We start from the raw sequence: 17642 nt of genomic DNA, 5'->3' as shown, positions 1-17642 counted from the left end.
AAAATAATAATAATTAGATAAAAGAAATTGAGATTAACTATAAATTCAAACGGAGATGACATCTTATATAAAGGAGAAAATGTAAAATTGCGACGACATCATTTACTTACCTTAAAAAATGTGACCGTTAATAATTTTTAAAATGGTGATCAGGAGTCCAGGGCATCTCCTAATCCACAGTAGCGAGTACAATGTCAATCCGCTACACCCAGCGAGTGCACAAATCTCTACTCGGTGCTCTGCAGCCAGCTCTGTGCAAACTTGGCCGCATCCCCTCGCTTTGCATGCTCTGCTCGATGAGCTCATTGCAATGCTGAATTGGCTGATCTCTCTCTCTCTCTCTCTCTCTCTCTCTCTCAAATTTCAGTCCCCCAGACACTTCCACTCTGGCTCTCAATCTGTCCCCGAAAATCTCTCTCTGCCTGTGTATTCCCAACTAAACCAACTTCGCATCGCTCTCTCTCAAATCATCTTCCATAGTCATAGCACGAGAGTCTCACTATTGTAGGTTTTAGCCATTAGATCCAGAACCTCAGAAACAACAAGATTCCGCATCTGACATCGCACGAGAAATGGGTTGCGCACAGTCCAGAATAGACAACGAAGAGTCAGTGTCGCGCTGCAAGGACCGCAAGAACCTCATCAAAGAAGCTGTTATAGCCCGTAACGCCTTCGCCGCAGGCCATTCCGGCTACGCCGTGGCCTTAAAGGACACTGGGGCCGCGCTCAGCGACTACGGTCACGGGGAAGCCGAAGAGCTGCACCAGCAGCCGGTGGATCCCACCACCTCACAACCCCCGTCACCACCTCCGCCTCCCATGGACAACTTTCTGCCTCCTCCGCCGCTCCCGAACTTCTCCCCGAGCCCCAGCCCCGGCCCGATGAAGCGAACTACGAGCTTGCCCGCTATGCCGTTAAAGCCACGAAAAGCCAGGGCCATTGCCATTGCTGAAGAGGAAGAAGATGAAGAAGAGGAAGAAGGAGAAGATGATGACGAGGGTGATATCGGAATGAAAAATAACGTTATTATTGCAAAGGATTCAAGAAATGGGGCCGGGGAAGAGGTCCCACCACTGGCACCAGAAATGAAGGCGGTCCCTCCGATGCCGGAATCGAAAGGCATGGCCTGGGACTACTTTTTTATGGTGGAGGAAACGCAAAATGTGGGCCCCAATGGCAGTGATCTGGTGGAGCCGAAGACGCCGGAGAGAGTGGATGAGAAGGAGAAGGAGAAGGAAATAGAGCGCTCAAAGACTGCGTTGGAGGAGCTTAAGAGAGTTGCAAAGGCGGTGCCCAGTGTTAGCTTGATGAAGGTATTGAGTGAGCTTGACGATCATTTCTTGAAAGCTTCCCAGAGTGCACAGGAGGTCTCCAACATGCTCGAGGCCACTCGCTTGCATTACCACTCCAATTTCGCAGATAATCGGGGTAATTCATTATTTGGTTCTCTTCTTTCTTTCTGCAATATCCTATATTCATAGCAATATTTTTACTCCGAAATGACTTAAAATTAACGTTTGTTTAGCAAAGGCGATGGGAATAATGTGCATTCATTCTTGTGGAACTTCTTTTTCAGTTATTAATTTATTTGTGGTACTTAAGGTTATTCTGTCGGACACTAATAGATTGTTGAAGTTGCACGTAAATTTCTAAAGCGTAAATGTACCTAATTTATGAAAAATCAAGCACAAAAGGGAGCATAGATCTGCCCACTCTTATATAATTCTGTAAACTAAAATCCCATCCCTTGTTACTCTTAAAAAAAAATCCCATCCCAGGTTTACATGATTTGTGCTTTACAGTAGATTTTTAGTTTCTCATACACCTTTTGAGAGGATCCTAAATCAATCTTGGATCTTTCCTACCTTTTTGGGTTTTCAAGAGTGGGAGAAGAGTGAGAGAAAAGTCGAAGTTGGTTCCTTAGTGAATGTGACATTTACCTACCTGTCTTGAGTGACAGATGATCACAAAATTTCCAAGCAATTGGAAGAATGTTTGATCTACTTAGCTGAAATTATAGGAATATCTGACTGACACTGCTATTTGTAGCGAGGATTTCCTTTTTAATGTTTCTTTGTAGACGCACAGATGGTCAAACTAATATGCCCTAAGAAGTGCAGGACATATAGATCATTCTGAAAGGGTAATGCGTGTTATCACATGGAATAAATCATTCAGAGCTTTAGCAACTAGTGAGGGTGGGAAGGATGACTTTGATTCAGAAGAAAATGAAACTCATGCTACCGTTTTGGATAAGTTGTTAGCATGGGAAAAGAAACTTCATCAAGAAGTCAAGGTATGTGGCATTGTTTCCTTTGATGTCTTCTGTTTTTTCATTTCCATTGACTGATTTCTTTGCACAATTATGGTTTGCTACTAATGCTGGCGGGTCTCGTTCTGCTTTGAATGGTTCTTATTAGCAATTGAGTAAACAAAATCTGTTTTAAGTTTATTGCAATTCTGTTTGTAACAATCAAGGGTGTGGAAATTTTCAGCCCCTTTATCAATTGTGAAGCTTCTTGTTCCTATGCATAAATGGTTAACTGTACTTTTCTGAGACAATGGTGCAGAGCTAGTAATTGTAGTTTTATATGATTTCTTTTTGTATGAGTAAAACATGCGAAGTTATTACGTATGCTAAATCTTATTTATATCTGCATCCTGCTGACAGCAAGGTGAGCTAATGAAGCTTGAGTATCAGAGGAAGGTTTCTCTGCTGAACAAGCAGAAGAAACGTAATGTGAGTGCTGAATCCTTGGAAAAAACAAAAGCAGCGGTAAGTCATTTGCATACAAGATATATAGTCGACATGCAATCAATGGATTCGACGGTTTTGGAAGTAAATCGTTTACGTGACGAGCAGTTGTACCCAAAGCTTGTTGAACTTGTTGATGGGTAAGTTTTTACTATTATGAAGTTGGGGACAAATCCTAATAATGCTCTACTCAATTCAATTTTCTCCACAAAATATCCCTCGTGTAGCTGCTCCCATTTTTAAAATCATTTTGCTTAGGCATCAGGGGCATGCATCCAGCTTTTGAATGGCCAATTAATTGTGGTTTTCTAGTATGGTTGCTTTTGCATTTCCAAAATACAGTTTGAATCTTTTGCTTTGCATTACCTCAGATCTTTGTGAATTGGACTCTGAAGTTGTTTCTTAATCATTATGCATTCGCTACTTTTTACACAAGAACAGCACTAAAACTCCTCCTTGGTTGCTTTCTTTTTGTAAAAACCAATAAGAAAGCAGGCCTTCTCTGTTCTGCAAACAATAGATTATATGCTCCGTTTCTACCCATATTGTCAATATAGAATGGAAAATGCTACTTAGCCTCCTCAACGTTACTCCTCAAAGTTACCGGTCAAATATTTTATTTTTTATTTTACTTAGTGATTAAGGAAGTGATTATTAATAAAGTTATATATATTTTATTTAATTTTTCTTAATGGTTAAAGATGTTAAAAAAATATTTAAAACAAACTATACATTTGTGCTAGCGGTACCCAGCGGTAAGTACTGGGCGGACCACTAGGAACAACCATATAAAATATGTATTCATTTCTCTCTCTCATGGTATTTTTCTATTTAGCCCATTAATAATATAGGTTTTTTTTCCCCCCCTTTTCCGTGGTAGATTTATTATTTTCCATTCCTCTTGTGATGGTTACTGTGTTCCCCATAAAGAAGCCTGATCATGGTCATAAATGTAATATCTGCTCCACACTCCACAGGATGGCCCAAATGTGGGCAACTATGCGTGCACATCACAAGAACCAGCTGACACTTGTTATAGACCTGAAGTCCCTTGACATTGCACATGCTCCAAAGGAAACGACAAAACACCACCATGACCGCACCATACAACTTTGGAATGTCGTTGAAAAGTGGCACTCGCAATTTGAAAAACTGGCGACTCATCAAAAACAATACATCCGAGCTCTTAACAATTGGTTAAAATTAAATCTTATCCCAATTGAAAGCAGCTTAAAGGAGAAAATCTCATCACCACCAAGAGTCCAGCATCCTCCAATCCAAACTCTCCTCCAATCGTGGCATGACCATCTTGAAAAGCTTCCAGATGAACTTGTGAAGTCTGCAATTGGCTCCTTTGCTGCTGTGATTAAAACCATAATACTCCATCAGGAGGAAGAGATGAAGCTAAAAGAGAAGTGCGAGGAGACCAGGAAGGAGTTCTTACGTAAAAACCAGGCATTTGAGGAATGGTACGAGAAATATATGCAGCGGAGGGGGCCAGATGAAATGGATCCTGAAAGAGGTGAAGATTCAAATCCCAAGGATCCCATCTCAGAGAAGAAATTTGCAGTTGAGAACTTGAAGAAGAGATTGGAAGAGGAAGTTGAATCTCACCAGAGACATTGTATTCAGGTGAGAGAGAAGTCACTGGGTAGTCTAAGAACTCATTTACCTGAGCTCTTCCGAGCCATGTCAGACTATGCTCATGATTGTTCTGACACTTACGAGAAAGTAAGATCCGTCACACAGTATCAGAAATCTAACGTTGGTCCTACATGAGTTTGTGTAATTATTGAGTTTATCTTAGTTTAAGCACTATTCATCTCTGGTTTTCCAGACACTCTTATTTAAGTTGGTGCTGTAATTTTATGATCTTAGTTCTTGTGAGGAAAACGTTGCTGTTACATCTATCTGAATGTCTGTGTTGGTAGCTCTACACGCAGGTAGTTCGGGTAAGCATGTTTTGCACTAGGTCATCAGGACGTATGCTATTGCTAATTAGGAAAAGAAAAGAAAAAATCAATCTGCAAAGCTTGTTTATCCCTACACCAAAAATACTATTAACGCGAAAGTTTATCACACTAATATTAAAAAAAAAAAAAAGTATTTATCCTTTGAATATTTTTTTAAAATTGGAAAAAAAGAAGATGGAAAAAGACAGTTGAGTGGACAATTGGCTTTGATAGCCAATATAGCCTTCAGTTGCGGTACTAATATTAAAAAAAAAAAAATGATAATTGTAATCGACAAATGTTGCGTAATTATTTTAAAAAAATAAATAAATATAAAATTTATATAAAAATAATAATATTTTAATAATAAACCATATTTATTTTCAAAAAACTGTACAACATTTACCCACTTCGCATTTATTGCAGCATCCTGAACATATATTCCTTTTGGGAAGTCTCAATGTAACTTTTTTAATTAACAATCTCCAGAATCAATCAACCTTCTAGAAACCCGCTAATTTTCTTCGACATTCTTCCTCGATTTTGTTTATCAATGGAAAAATTGCCAGGACAGTTAAATATAACTCTAAAACGAAATGGTTGAATCATTTGCCTCTTTTTTCTTCAAGTTGACCAAGTTACCTGCACTTTTTAAAGGAGTATCGACGGAGACGTTGGCGTGCGGCCAGCAACGGACGACTCTTTCGGCTGTCCTATTTTGAACGTTACCGGCAAATGAATATTACTTTTCATAAAAATTATTTGAGCTACCGGATCATTGCACCGAAAACAAACACGGAGGCAAATTTTTATAGAAAGCATGTTAAAATACATCTTATAAAAATACATCTTATAGACTGCCGGTACGTTCCAACGATACGAAGGCTTGAGCCTTCAGCCAATGATCATAGTCTACACATTCTTTTTATTTTTATTTTTTTTTCCTATGAAGAATCTCAGTCAAAAATGGTGTGAGGGGAGGGAAAGAGAGCAGCTCGGTGAATGGATGAATTAGTACAACTACAAGGAACTTAGATATATATGATAGTAGTCTTATGTTGAATGCATATAGATAGACCTCTCGCCTGCGTCAAGGGCACGAAGCTGCTGAAAAACTTGCTGTGTCTGGCAATGGGTATTAAGAAGTGGTGGAATCTGGATTCAGAGACTCCTCATGAATGCATCCAGTTAGGCCGGAGCTGTGTGGAAAGCTCCAAAAACAGCAGCACACAAATACAGTCGAGATGGAAAATGTTTTGGAAGAAAAACATATGTGAGAAGAAGAAGTTTCCTGGCAGAACTACTCCAGTTACGTTAATGCATACTGCTACATACGATTCCAAGACGTATTCCAAAAACTTCGATCAAGGAACTGGGTGGATGGATCCCGATAATCTTTCTCGGTCTTTCTCAGCTCGGTTTGCCGATCCTTCTAGAGTTCTGCATACTGTACGAATGGGTAGTTTATTGGATTGACATTCATCATGTGATTATTTTTTATTTTTAATCTTGATCTCTGAGACCCATATATGTAACCATCTTGCTCATATTCTATGATTAGCTCTTTCTATATTCCTCCAAGCATCAATCTCTAAATTTTCTGCCTCTTTTCTTTTTTCAAATGAATTAAGTTGGATATTCTGACTCGATTATTCTGAACAGATGCGAAACATGGCAACATATGATAGGTGATTGTGAAAATTTATTCTTTTTGTAGACCTGTTACTTCTCAACGGAAACACTTTTTCGGTTTCTTATTTTTGCTGTTCTGTTACTGCTAATGTTTTTGGGATTGGTTTTGTCTTTAATTTGAGTTTTGACCTTAGTTTATGATCTCAACCAAAGCAAAAGCACAAGACAAAAAACAAAAAAAAAAAACAAAAAAACAAAACAAAAAGCAAAAAACAAAACGTTGCATGTTTCCAACTTTTACTTCCTTGCTCTATCCACATGCAAATAAAGATGCTCTCGCCTTTCAAAGGTCACGGCTTCTCTCGGTAATGCGCGATGCCCATGCGCTTTTGTTCTATTCACAAGTGGAAGACAGCATGATAAAAGGCAGCAAAGAGAATCAAGCCCATGTTCTGATGTTTTCTGTCTATTTTCTATATATCACGGGAGCTAAAATGCTCTTCCCTGTTTGCCTAGGCTACAAATCGACAGTCCTTATTTTCTGTTGACAAAAGGAGCAAGATCTCGAATGCTATAAACTAATATATAGTGTTAGTGTCTATTGCATCATTCGGGACTCTCTAAAGTTGATACCAGCATCTGCAAAGATCATTCCCCTTAAGATTCAGTAAATGAAATGGAATGAGCAATTGAGTAATATTGTCTAGTGTATGCTAAATCATGCCTCTCCGTGAGTATGAACAAGTTATAATTTACTCATAATTCTATTGTTTCCGTTCCATTAATGATATACCAAATTTGAGGCATATATACGTTAGCATATAGTTTGTTGATCATATCAACATATAATTTCAACACTCAATTTCTTCATGAGTGGTTGTTTCTGTTCCACTCAATTTTTATTTTTATTTTTTTCGTGTCTCTCTGCTAATGTATACGGATATTCTATCCTTAATGAAGCTTACCTTTTCAAGAACTAAAATAATTAAAAAATCCATTGGGTGGAAGGGTCTCTCAAGGATTCACTTTGGTAAACTTTATAAATTTTGCATAGTAATGTAAATATGCAAGGATCTTAATCACAAGATTTATCCATATGAAAGCATTTAGGAAATTCCTTTTACTTCAAGAGGATGATGAATGCTAGTATATTGTTGTTTCTCTTGACTGATTAAGGAAACCCTGCTAAAATTTTTTACATGGACAGCTGGTTGCTGGTCCCATGCTTACACGGGGGTTGTTGGTTTGGACTCTTGAGCTCATCTCCAGCCACAAGAAAGAATGCTGTGTGCCTGAAAAACGCAAAGGATTGACATAATTATGTTTCATGAAAATTGAATAAAAAGAATAAGGATAAAATGAATGCTACAAGATGTGCTCAAATATGAGCAAGAGGAACTTCCAAAATTTTGTACCTGAAGAAGTTCATCATTCTATCTTTCGAGTCTGCATCGATATCGGGGGTGCTTTCCAATGCTTGTTGCATGTGATGCAACCACCTCTCTGCGGCTCGATGTGTGACAGGAAATGGTCGGTGACGTGCGATCAGTGCAGGATGGCCTGCAAATATTGAAGTAAAAAGGGAGAAAAAGATCATGCTAAATCCCACCTTAAGAATGGCCAAACAATTAAACAGGAACTGATATGAAAGAAAATTCAAATCTAGAACCGCTAGAGAAATCTCTATTGCTGACTCATGGAAACTAACAGGAAGAGAAGGCAGAAGCCATTGGAATGAATACCAAGAGAGGCCATTAAGAACTTATGCACTCAAGATCTGATAATATCTTGGAGGCTTGTTTACACTCGAGTATAAATATGCATTCATCAGATTAAAATTTAAGTGTTTCAAGTTCACAACCGCCTATAACCCTTCAACTATTGCTTTAAGTGAAACTTTTCTATTGGAACAGAAATTGGCTGAATTTGAACACAACCTAATTTTAACATTACAAACATCGGTAAGACTCATCCATAACTAGGCAACAGAACAAGGGAAATTGTGTTTCATGAGGTTGATATTTTAAAATGTTTTTTCCTGGTAAGAACAAGGTGGAGGGTGTGGTCTGAATTCATAAAGGCAATTTTTTACCCAAAGGTAGAGACCTGAGAACAGAGTTTCCAGCATCTGTATCCAATAGCGACCAATTTTTGGCATATCATGAGCCGTGACTGTCTTTAAAAAGTAATTATCTTCACATAGTTACAGACATGTGAAAGTATGCAAGAACATTAAAGAGTGATAGATTGAGTTTAGAATACTGGGAGAATTTAAGGTGTTTTCTGAAACCAAATAAGAGAAGAATAACTGCTGAATTTATTCTTTAGATATTCTTCAGCAAAAACAAAAAGAGAAGAATAGCTGCTGCTGGTGAATAGAGCTAAAGTATCTTTTTTCCTTCTAGTGTGTGAATTCAATATGCTTAATAGCTCTTCCAAAGACCCAATTTCATCTTTCCACGTGCAATATATGCAATCAGCTTGACACATCTCCAGATGCATTCTGTGTTGGGAATTTGGACCTCCAAATTCACCCCCTAGAATCTATCATTTGCAGGAATAACAAGAAAAATAGAGAAATAATAACAACACAAGAAATTTACGTGGAAACTCCAAAACAGGAGAAAAACCACCAGACCCAGAGAAGAAAATTCACTATGTGAAAAATTGTTACAATCACACAATTTTTCTCCTCACCACACCCACAAAGCTACCCCACTAGTAAATCTTTAACTCTACACTTCTTTCCCTTTTACAAAAGGTTAATAGAGGAATTTAACTAAAGTCAAAAATTACTAGATAAGCTTTCAACTGGTGCACTTAAACTAAGAGGCTAAGCCTTTTATTTATAACCTCAAAAATCTGCCTCTTTATTATTTCCCACCGGTGTGGGACTAAAAGGAGCAAAAAACAACAATCTCCACCTTGCGACTTTGACTGGTTCCACAGCCAAACTCCACCTCAATGAAGATCTTCATAACTTCCGCTATCATGCTTCACCATAAAAGCATACCCACTTAGAATAAACCAATTCCAAGCATTTCACTTCGGCCCATGTCGAAAAACAACTTTGCTGAAAATTATGGTGTAACTTCCACGTTTGGCTTTCCTGGAAGTTCATCAGCCATCGACATGAATTTCCACCACACACCCTGCATCAATGCCAAACCAATGCCTGTGTGCAAACTTGTGGACTTGCTAACATTAACACATCCTCTATCATGGCAACTTTGGGAATTAGCGACATGCCATGAGGATGTACATGTCTCTTTATAAAGAGCAAAATCTTCCATGGAGAGAGAGACAATATTAGCATCATTTTCAGTATCTCCATTTACTGACTTGGAGCCACTTGCCGAACCTGCTCCAGCTCTTGGACAATTTTTCTTGACGTGCCCAGATTGTCCACACTCCCAGCAGACTACTTTCTTCTTCATGGAGTTCTTCATCTTCCCATTTCCAGCTGCTACCATTACTGAGTTCTCAAGTGGAGCATTACTTCCACTACTTAGTCTTCTCTCTTCAGAAAAGATTTTACTGGTAACTTCTGAAAAAATTATTTTCTCCTTCCCATGTATCAAAATAGGTTTCATGTGCTCATAGGAAAGTGGAAGAGACCAGATGAGTCTCAAGGCTTGATCCTCATCATCAATTTTAACTCCAATAGCTTCTAACTCAGCGACAATGCCATTGAGAACACTTAAATGATCTGAAATAGTTGTACCTTCATTCATCCGCAGTGTATGAAACTGCTCCTTCAGGTACACACGATTTGAGACGCTTTTCGTCTGATACAACTCTTCAAGTTTTTCCCAGAGTTCCTTTGCCGTAGATATTCCATGCACATTTGCAAGAACATTTTTGGCCAGGCACAGACGTATTGCACTTGCTGTTCTCAAATCCAGATCCTCCCAATCTTCATCGCTCATTTTATATCTGCTACTTTCACCAGTCACACTAGTACCAGTGCTGACTTCATGTGTTGGTCTGCCCTTCAATGCCTTGTGTAATCCTGATTGAATCAAGACATCCTTGACTTGTACTTGCCACAAGCCAAAATTGATTCTCCCATCAAATTTCTCCACCTCAAATTTGACAAGATTTGAAGGCCTACTTCCTGACATTGCTTTGATGAATTTACTGTAGAAATGAATAGTACCTCACTAAGTCAGTTCCCAGGAAAGATTGGAAGGTCACAATGGACACACTTAAAATTTCCAATCTCCAAGACAGAACCTCCTTAGATTGTACGTATCCACACTACCACACCAAAGCTCCACCCCACAAAAAGAGCCTAGTGGCTCTGATACCAATTGTTGGGAATTTGGACCTCTAAATTCACCCCCTAGGATCTACCATTTGCAGGAATAACAAGAAAAATAGAGAAATAATAACAACACAAGAAATTTACGTGGAAACTCCAAAACAGGAGAAAAACCACCAGACCCAGAGAAGAAAATTCATTATGTGAAAAATTGTTACAATCACACAATTTTTCTCCTCACCACACCCACAAAGCTACCCCACTAGTAAATCTTTAACTTTACACCTCTTCCCCTTTTACAAAAGGTTAATAGAGGAATTTAACTAAAGTCAAAAATTACTAGATAAGCTTTCAACTGGTGCACTTAAACTAAGAGGCTAAGCCTCTTATTTATAACCTCAAAAATCTGCCTCTTTATTATTTCCTACCGGTGCGGGACTAAAAGGAGCAAAAAACAACATTATGGGATTAAGCTGAAACTTCTCGATCATCTTTGAGGTTGGTAGACAAGTGTTGCCTAAATTTTAAACTAGTATACAAAATTTCAATACTTGTTTTGGACACAGCAACCGTAAACGAGATGATTGATAGGAATCCAAATAGACATGATCCAGAGCCACAAAGCCTACAATAAAAGGCACAGTCATGCATGACTAAACCAGAAATCAGATTTCACAACTCGATTGACTTGTGAAAAAAGTAAACTGTCACGAGTTTACCTCATACAAGACCGAAGGATTAGAGTCATGAATGAACCATCGTGCTTAAAAAGTAAACTGTCACAAGTTTCCAACAGTAAGAATATTACTTCAATATTCTTCTACAAAAAAGAACGGGACTTTTTTTTTTTGTTATTCGAGGAGCAGTAGTATGAAGTTCTGCATATGGAGAAGGCAATGGTTTGTGACAGAAGCCCCCGCCCCCCAAAAAAAAAATAAAAAATAAAAAAAATACAATCATAGAGAAGCAGCAGTCTGAAGAATATGCAGAAACGATATACGGCAAAGAGTGCTAACCTCTTCGCTGAGTGTAGAGAGGAGGCCCTCCCATTCTCTGCACGAAAAACTCGTATTGGTTTCGAATCGCGTCCTCTTTCTTCGAATTCGCAAAAATGGAGCGGAACCATTCTTCCTCGTCATCAAATACCCTGTTATTTTTTTAACATACTAAAAACCTTAGGCACCACTCATTTCAACCCAAGTAGCATTATTTAATCTTTTTTTTTTTTGATAAGTAAGTAGCATTATTTAATCTAAATCAATGCATCGTTTGGCAGCTGAGAAATCAAAACTATACGTCTTAGATTTTCCATCATCCTGGTTATCCTGGATCAATTAAACGTATCTTATATCAAAAGCAACACCATTTTCTAAGAAAGAAAAGAACACTATTATTTATTCCCTGAAGTCAAAAGCCATTCAACCAAAAAAAACCAACCTGGTGTAGAAATTGGTGGAAAGGTTAATGAAGGTCTGGAGACCTACTTTCTGGAAGAGATTGGTTTGATCAATGGAAAAGGCGTCGTCTTGGCTGACTCCGCTCCACTGGGAGGCCTTGGCTTGCAGCGATTGCATTTTTGTTCGCTCTCTTCCTTCCCTCTCTGCCTTTCTTAGCAACGCAGAAGCATCTGTTTTCAAGTCTACATAGAATATGAGATTGTGTGTGCGGGGGGGTTGGGTGTGGTGGGACCGTGGGGGAGTCGCGTGGATTGGACGACATTTAGGTGTGTGGACGTTCGATTGGTTTGGTTGAAAGTGTGCGTTCTGAGCACAGTATGAGGTAACAACGTCACTAGACAATTGAGAAGTGTCTCCATCCCATGCCAAACAATAATGGTACGGATAGTCAATTTCGCGCAGGGGCTGCACAAGGTGTGCGCCAATTTGACTACGTCTAGAGTTTTCCCATGCGGAAAAGATTCATCCTGATGTATTCATTACTTTATACTAAAACTATCTAATAATTAATCTAAATAAATACCATACCATATAAGGATTGGTGGTTGAGATTAATTATGTTCGCATGTCTTTGAGAAATAATATTCGTGGATGCAAGGTTTATTTATTTTTTAAAAATAATTAAATTTAAGATTTATATAAAAAAATTAATTTCTTTAATAATATAATTCACTTTTTAAAAAAAATATATATAGCAAACCTGCACACATTAGAATGTATCCAACATTACTCCATATCTTTATGATATTTCTTTATTATTTACAATCACATTAAAAAACTGATTTATTCAATTTAGATAAATTTTTAAAAATTATTTAAATGGTAAGATGAGATAATTTTAAATGAAAGTTAAATAAATATTATTATAAAATTATTTTTTAATAATATTATTTTAAAATTAAAAAAATTATAATAATAAAATCTAGTGAATTAAAAGTATTTCTCAATGTAACGAAAATAAGGACGTAAAACGGCATTATCAAATCAATTTGGTCGAAGACACAAATCATGGCCACGAATGAATCTGGGCTGATAACATTGTTACGTTGGTGTTCGGACCGCACGTGAGCCATGTCTAAAAATATATAAAATAAGAACCAATGGAGAGTTTAGAGAACCTAAAACAGAGAACCCTAATTTCATCCCCTCGCCCTTCTAATCTCCTTCTTCATATTGAATTCTCGATCTCGCAAACCCTAATTTCTACTCCTAGATTTTGGTGTTGTCGCTTTTTTCATTTTTTGTTGCAGATATATAATACGCCATAGACATACATGCGAACATACAGAGGTATGAATACCCCGGCGAAGTGAGGAGGTGTCAAATCGATTGAGGATGTGAATGGTGGCCATAGGAATTGAAGGAATGGAGAGGGAGCAACGAATCAGGAAAAGGCCTCGGCTCACATGGGACGTGGCTCCATCTGAGCCACAGGTTCGTTTGTCACTTGCTTCCTTTTTTTTGTAATCGTTTGAAGTTTTGTCAAGGTTAGGGGATTTTAGAGAGAATCAGCATGCAAACCGAACTCCGGGATTTTAGTTTATGATTTCTTTCTTCTTCTTTTTTTTGGTTGTTTTTTTTTGGGGGGGGGGGGGGGGGGGACACGATGACGGTGTTCATAAATTGACGCGTATGGGTAATGAATGGTGGTCTCTTGTAGGTGAAACGGGCACAGGTGGTGAGTAACGAAGGGGTGAATAGACGAAGGCATGCGTCGCCACCCAGAAGGGACGACGATCGCGAGGGCCATTACGTCTTCAATCTTGGCGAGAATCTCACTCCTAGATGTCAGTTTTCCTTCTCATGTTCATTTTTACATTCATTGAATTTGTTAGCTGCAATAGTCTTTTTGCTGCTTCTATTACCACTATATTTTATCATTTATTTAATGCAACCGAAGTTTCAATTGAACGCCTTTGCGTTGCATGCAATCGGGTTGAATTTGAGACTGCCTATTTGTCTAAACAAGTCTCGTAGACTATTAGCTTTATGAATTGTGTTATTCTATTTTTGTTTATTTTATTAGCTAGTATTGGAATTGGGAAACTCCTGGCATGCTCAGGCAATTGATTTGTACGAATTTATATTTTTATGGGTGTCAACACATGCATGTCTGTATGTATTTCAGCTCTAATACCATATTATGAGTCAGAGGTCACAATTTATACACCAAATGTTAACTGCTGAATGGTCTAATATATCATTGACCATAAATCTCCCCCTTTTTTTTTACTCGATTGGCCCTCTTATTGTGTGCAATGCCTGTAACAGATTAAATATCGTTATTCTTGCAGACATTGTTTATTTCCAGTAAACTGAATCGGTGAATTGCATTCTTGAGATTCTCTTTCATTGTATTGTGTTAGCTTCTCATTGTTGCATTTACATGATCATTTAGATTATTCAATGATTTCATCACAGTTGTGCTGTTGGTGTCTCTACTTTGTCCATGGATGCCATATATACATGGCTGATGCTCTACAAATGGTTTTTCCTTAATGGCTTGTGTACACAGTATTTCCCTACTTCTATGGTTTACAGTTGTGCTATAGTTAGTTTTTATGTCATAATTGACTTGGAATTTGTCTTTGGCAGATAAGATACTCAGCAAGATTGGTGAAGGTTAGCTGTAAAGTGCCCTGATGTATCCAAGATTTTATATTTTTGCGATTATGCTTGTGTCATTCAGCATATTGCTAGTGCTGTAGGCACATTTGGTCGGGTTTTGGAATGTTGGGACCGTCAAACAAGAGAGTATGTGGCAATCAAGGTTGTCCGAAGCATACGTAAATACCGTGATGCAGCTATGATCGAGGTCGATGTGCTTCAACATCTTGCTAAGAATGATAAAGGCAACTCACAGTATGTACCTTCTGAGTTATTGGCAGTTCACTTTTTGACATGGTCTAACTTTTATGTCATTTTAATCCTGTTGCCATCCAACCAGTTCTGCATTCGAGTCTTGGGCAACCCATTAGAATTATAATATCTAACTTTTATGCATGCATCTTAATCCTTTTGCAGTTGTGTTCAGATTCGGAACTGGTTTGATTACCGGAATCACATATGCATTGTAAGTATTCCTAATAGTTATACCACTTTATCATCTCTTGTTCTATTGTGTTCTTGCTCTTTGACAGGACACTGTCATATTCAATTCTCTTGGGTTGCATTCTCTAATAAGGTTATTTTTGTCTAGCCCTGTGATGAAAATTCTAGCTCATTATGGGGATGGCTCCCCTATTTTTTTTGGATTGATGATACCTATCAAACTTTTTTTCTGGATTGATGATTCTTTATCTCAATTTCTTATTTGGTATTTTTTTGTTGTTGCCGCATATGTTAGTATGCAAGCCTTTAGCTTCTTTTTAACTTGCTTTTTTTACATTCACAAGCATTACATGGTTGATTTACACATGGATTGCCAATGGATACATTTTTTTTTTTTTTTCAAATTAAGTTTAGTACTGCTGTATCAATTTTTTCGTGTGGACTTTATTCATACAACTGTGAACTAAACAGGAACCTTCCTTTGAATGCATTTTAATGGTGTTATCAGGTGTTTGAGAAGCTTGGACCAAGCTTATTTGATTTTCTAAAGAGAAATAAATACTGCCCATTCCCTGTGGATCTTGTTCGGGAATTTGGAAGACAGCTTTTGGAATCTGTAGCATGTGTGTGGATAGTTCATAGCCTTTGGCGTATTTACTCATTTTATTTTTCTTATCCTTCCTAACCAATCACCCAAATCTGTTTCTGGGCCTGTTTTGTTTGTTTAGGAGTGAGTTTTGTTTTGATTTTTTCCTCCTTTTGACTTCTTTCTTTGCTTTATCATATCTGGCAGATATGCATGATTTACACTTAATTCACACTGACCTGAAGCCAGAAAATATACTTCTTGTATCATCTGAACATATAAAGCTTCCTGGTTGTAAGGTATTTTGCCATTTGCAATTCTAAAAGCATACATTTCATGTATGGGTACTGAATCGGTGATGATATGTTTAAAAAAAGAAGCTTGCAATGGTACAGAGACTTTCTTCAGATGAAACGCAATTCAGGTGCTTGCCCAAGTCTAGTGCCATTAAGCTGATTGATTTTGGCAGTACTGCCTTTGACAATCAGAATCATAGCTCCATTGTGTCAACGAGACATTACAGAGCCCCTGAGGTTATTTTAGGTAAATAGTTATGGTGTTGGCAATTACAATTTGTTTCTTTCATTTGGTTTCCTCTTATCTATTCTGACTTCAACCATTAAAAAAAGGAAAAAAAAAGAAAAAAGAAAAAGAGTTTTAACTTTGTTTTTGAGATAAAATTTATAGTTATTCTCTTGTTTCACTAATTAGCTCTGTATATTTTTTGTTGTTATCCTGTCCCCTTATTTCTTCCTTTTTTACGTGGTAAATAACTTTATAATATGTGTATTCTGTCTGTGGTTGCTCTTGATGATGACAAGACTATCCGCTTATAAAAATGTCTCAATTGGTTAAAATTTATGATGCTGTTATAAACACATGATTTGCAGGATTAGGATGGAGTTATCCGTGTGATTTGTGGAGTGTTGGCTGCATACTTATTGAACTATGCTCGGTTAGTTTTTCTTTCCCCTTAAGGTAAAAAGCTTGACTTGGATGTGGATATCTGATTAGAAATTGTTAAGATATGGAACTTTTGTCAGGGTGGAGCATTATTTCAGACGCACGAGAATCTAGAGCATTTGGCAATGATGGAGAGGGTGTTGGGACCTCTGCCAGAGCATATGGTTCGAAGGGCCGAGTAAGTAGTATTTTTTTAAAAAGCTGCTTTGTCTCCCTTGAAGAATATTGCATGTACAAATTCGTTTTGCATCTTCTGGCCCCCGTTGATGCTTTTTAAATGCTTGTTTTAGAAGTTCCCATACACTGCTTGAGATAACTTTGTATTGATGCGTTGGGGTATATAATTTATAGTTTACTATCTCGTGTATTTAAAAGTGTTCTTGTGGCTTACCTTTGTTGTCATATACAGCCGAGGTGCTGAAAAGTACTTCAGGCGAGGCTCACGACTGAATTGGCCAGAAGGAGCAGTTTCAAGGGAGAGCATTAGAGCTGTCAATAAGCTTTACTGTTTAAAGGTTTACGAAATTTCTCCCTTATTTGCTTTGGTAGCAACTTTTTATGGTGTGATGACTAATGCTGTTTTATGTAGGATCTGGTATCTCAACACGTAGTGTCCTCAAGATCCTCTCTCACTGATTTATTGCAAGGCTTGTTGAAGTATGATCCCTCCGAACGTCTCACGGCTAGACAAGCTCTTAGTCATCCGTTCTTTCAGAATCTAACTTGAGAGTAGCATAATGACATGAAACCTATTGTACGGTTTACGATGCTGGTCTGTGTTGATACTTGTTTGGCGTTGAGAGAGAGAGAGAGAGAGATTATCTGTTGCTGGCTCGGTACACGTTTTGTACAATGTGAATGAATATTGATTTCGTTTTATAAATATATTTATTTTGGCTGGTTGGAATCAACCTTGACGGATTCGAAAATAACTATGGTAGCATACGAATTTGAAGAAATTTTATTTATGTGTGCCCAATTG

General features: G+C 37.8%; 4 protein-coding genes across 7 annotated transcripts; 3 read left to right on the top strand and 1 right to left on the bottom strand.

Annotated features, from left to right (window-relative positions):
• Positions 1-178: 178 nt before the first annotated feature.
• Positions 179-4689, top strand: LOC122319089 (nitrate regulatory gene2 protein-like). The gene is made up of 4 exons (XM_043136980.1): positions 179-1428; positions 2121-2296; positions 2672-2895; positions 3733-4689. Exons 1-4 carry the CDS (start codon positions 573-575, stop codon positions 4532-4534), a joined length of 2058 nt encoding a protein of 685 aa, XP_042992914.1. The 5' UTR covers positions 179-572; the 3' UTR covers positions 4535-4689.
• Positions 4690-5838: 1149 nt separating this feature from the next.
• On the top strand, positions 5839-6183 carry LOC122318680. Its single transcript, XM_043136246.1, has one exon. It carries the CDS (start codon positions 5839-5841, stop codon positions 6181-6183), a length of 345 nt encoding a protein of 114 aa, XP_042992180.1.
• Positions 6184-7336: 1153 nt separating this feature from the next.
• Positions 7337-12242, bottom strand: LOC122318061 (two-on-two hemoglobin-3-like). Its single transcript, XM_043135192.1, has 4 exons — positions 12041-12242; positions 11620-11750; positions 7755-7899; positions 7337-7631 (listed from the first exon to the last, which is right to left on the bottom strand). Exons 1-4 carry the CDS (start codon positions 12175-12177, stop codon positions 7535-7537), a joined length of 510 nt encoding a protein of 169 aa, XP_042991126.1. The 5' UTR covers positions 12178-12242; the 3' UTR covers positions 7337-7534.
• A 903-nt stretch (positions 12243-13145) lies between these two features.
• On the top strand, positions 13146-17571 carry LOC122318576 (serine/threonine-protein kinase AFC3). Of its 4 annotated transcripts, none has more exons than XM_043136062.1 (12): positions 13146-13494; positions 13721-13847; positions 14656-14682; positions 14769-14922; positions 15085-15133; positions 15620-15734; positions 15905-15996; positions 16078-16240; positions 16588-16652; positions 16741-16838; positions 17070-17175; positions 17250-17571. In XM_043136062.1, the coding sequence occupies exons 1-12, from the start codon at positions 13402-13404 to the stop codon at positions 17385-17387; spliced, it is 1227 nt and encodes a 408-aa protein (XP_042991996.1). In that variant the 5' UTR covers positions 13146-13401; the 3' UTR covers positions 17388-17571. The 4 variants fall into 4 exon arrangements, with proteins under 4 accessions (XP_042991996.1, XP_042991994.1, XP_042991997.1 ...); XM_043136060.1 differs by having other exon boundaries at positions 13147-13494; positions 16075-16240; XM_043136063.1 differs by having other exon boundaries at positions 13149-13494; positions 16093-16240.
• Positions 17572-17642: the final 71 nt, after the last annotated feature.

Source organism: Carya illinoinensis, chromosome 8 (genome assembly GCF_018687715.1).
Source record: "Carya illinoinensis cultivar Pawnee chromosome 8, C.illinoinensisPawnee_v1, whole genome shotgun sequence".
Classification (NCBI taxonomy): domain Eukaryota; kingdom Viridiplantae; phylum Streptophyta; class Magnoliopsida; order Fagales; family Juglandaceae; genus Carya; species Carya illinoinensis.
Note: the sequence above shows the minus strand (reverse complement) of the source record. Positions and strands in the feature narration are given on the sequence as shown.

Excerpts from the sequence above, each read along its gene's own strand:
- LOC122319089 (XM_043136980.1), top strand. The coding sequence starts at position 573 with ATGGGTTGCGCACAGTCCAGAATAGACAACGAAGAGTCAGTGTCGCGC. Across the intron at positions 1,429-2,120 it reads CAATTTCGCAGATAATCGGG|GACATATAGATCATTCTGAA; the intron begins GTAATTCATTAT and ends TAAGAAGTGCAG. Across the intron at positions 2,297-2,671 it reads AACTTCATCAAGAAGTCAAG|CAAGGTGAGCTAATGAAGCT; the intron begins GTATGTGGCATT and ends TCCTGCTGACAG.
- LOC122318680 (XM_043136246.1), top strand. The coding sequence starts at position 5,839 with ATGGGTATTAAGAAGTGGTGGAATCTGGATTCAGAGACTCCTCATGAA.
- LOC122318061 (XM_043135192.1), bottom strand. The coding sequence starts at position 12,177 with ATGCAATCGCTGCAAGCCAAGGCCTCCCAGTGGAGCGGAGTCAGCCAA. Across the intron at positions 7,900-11,619 it reads TCTCTACACTCAGCGAAGAG|GCCATCCTGCACTGATCGCA; the intron begins GTTAGCACTCTT and ends CAATATTTGCAG. Across the intron at positions 7,632-7,754 it reads AGAATGATGAACTTCTTCAG|GCACACAGCATTCTTTCTTG; the intron begins GTACAAAATTTT and ends TGCGTTTTTCAG.
- LOC122318576 (XM_043136060.1), top strand. The coding sequence starts at position 13,402 with ATGGTGGCCATAGGAATTGAAGGAATGGAGAGGGAGCAACGAATCAGG. Across the intron at positions 13,848-14,655 it reads CGAGAATCTCACTCCTAGAT|ATAAGATACTCAGCAAGATT; the intron begins GTCAGTTTTCCT and ends TGTCTTTGGCAG. Across the intron at positions 15,735-15,904 it reads GCTTTTGGAATCTGTAGCAT|ATATGCATGATTTACACTTA; the intron begins GTGTGTGGATAG and ends CATATCTGGCAG.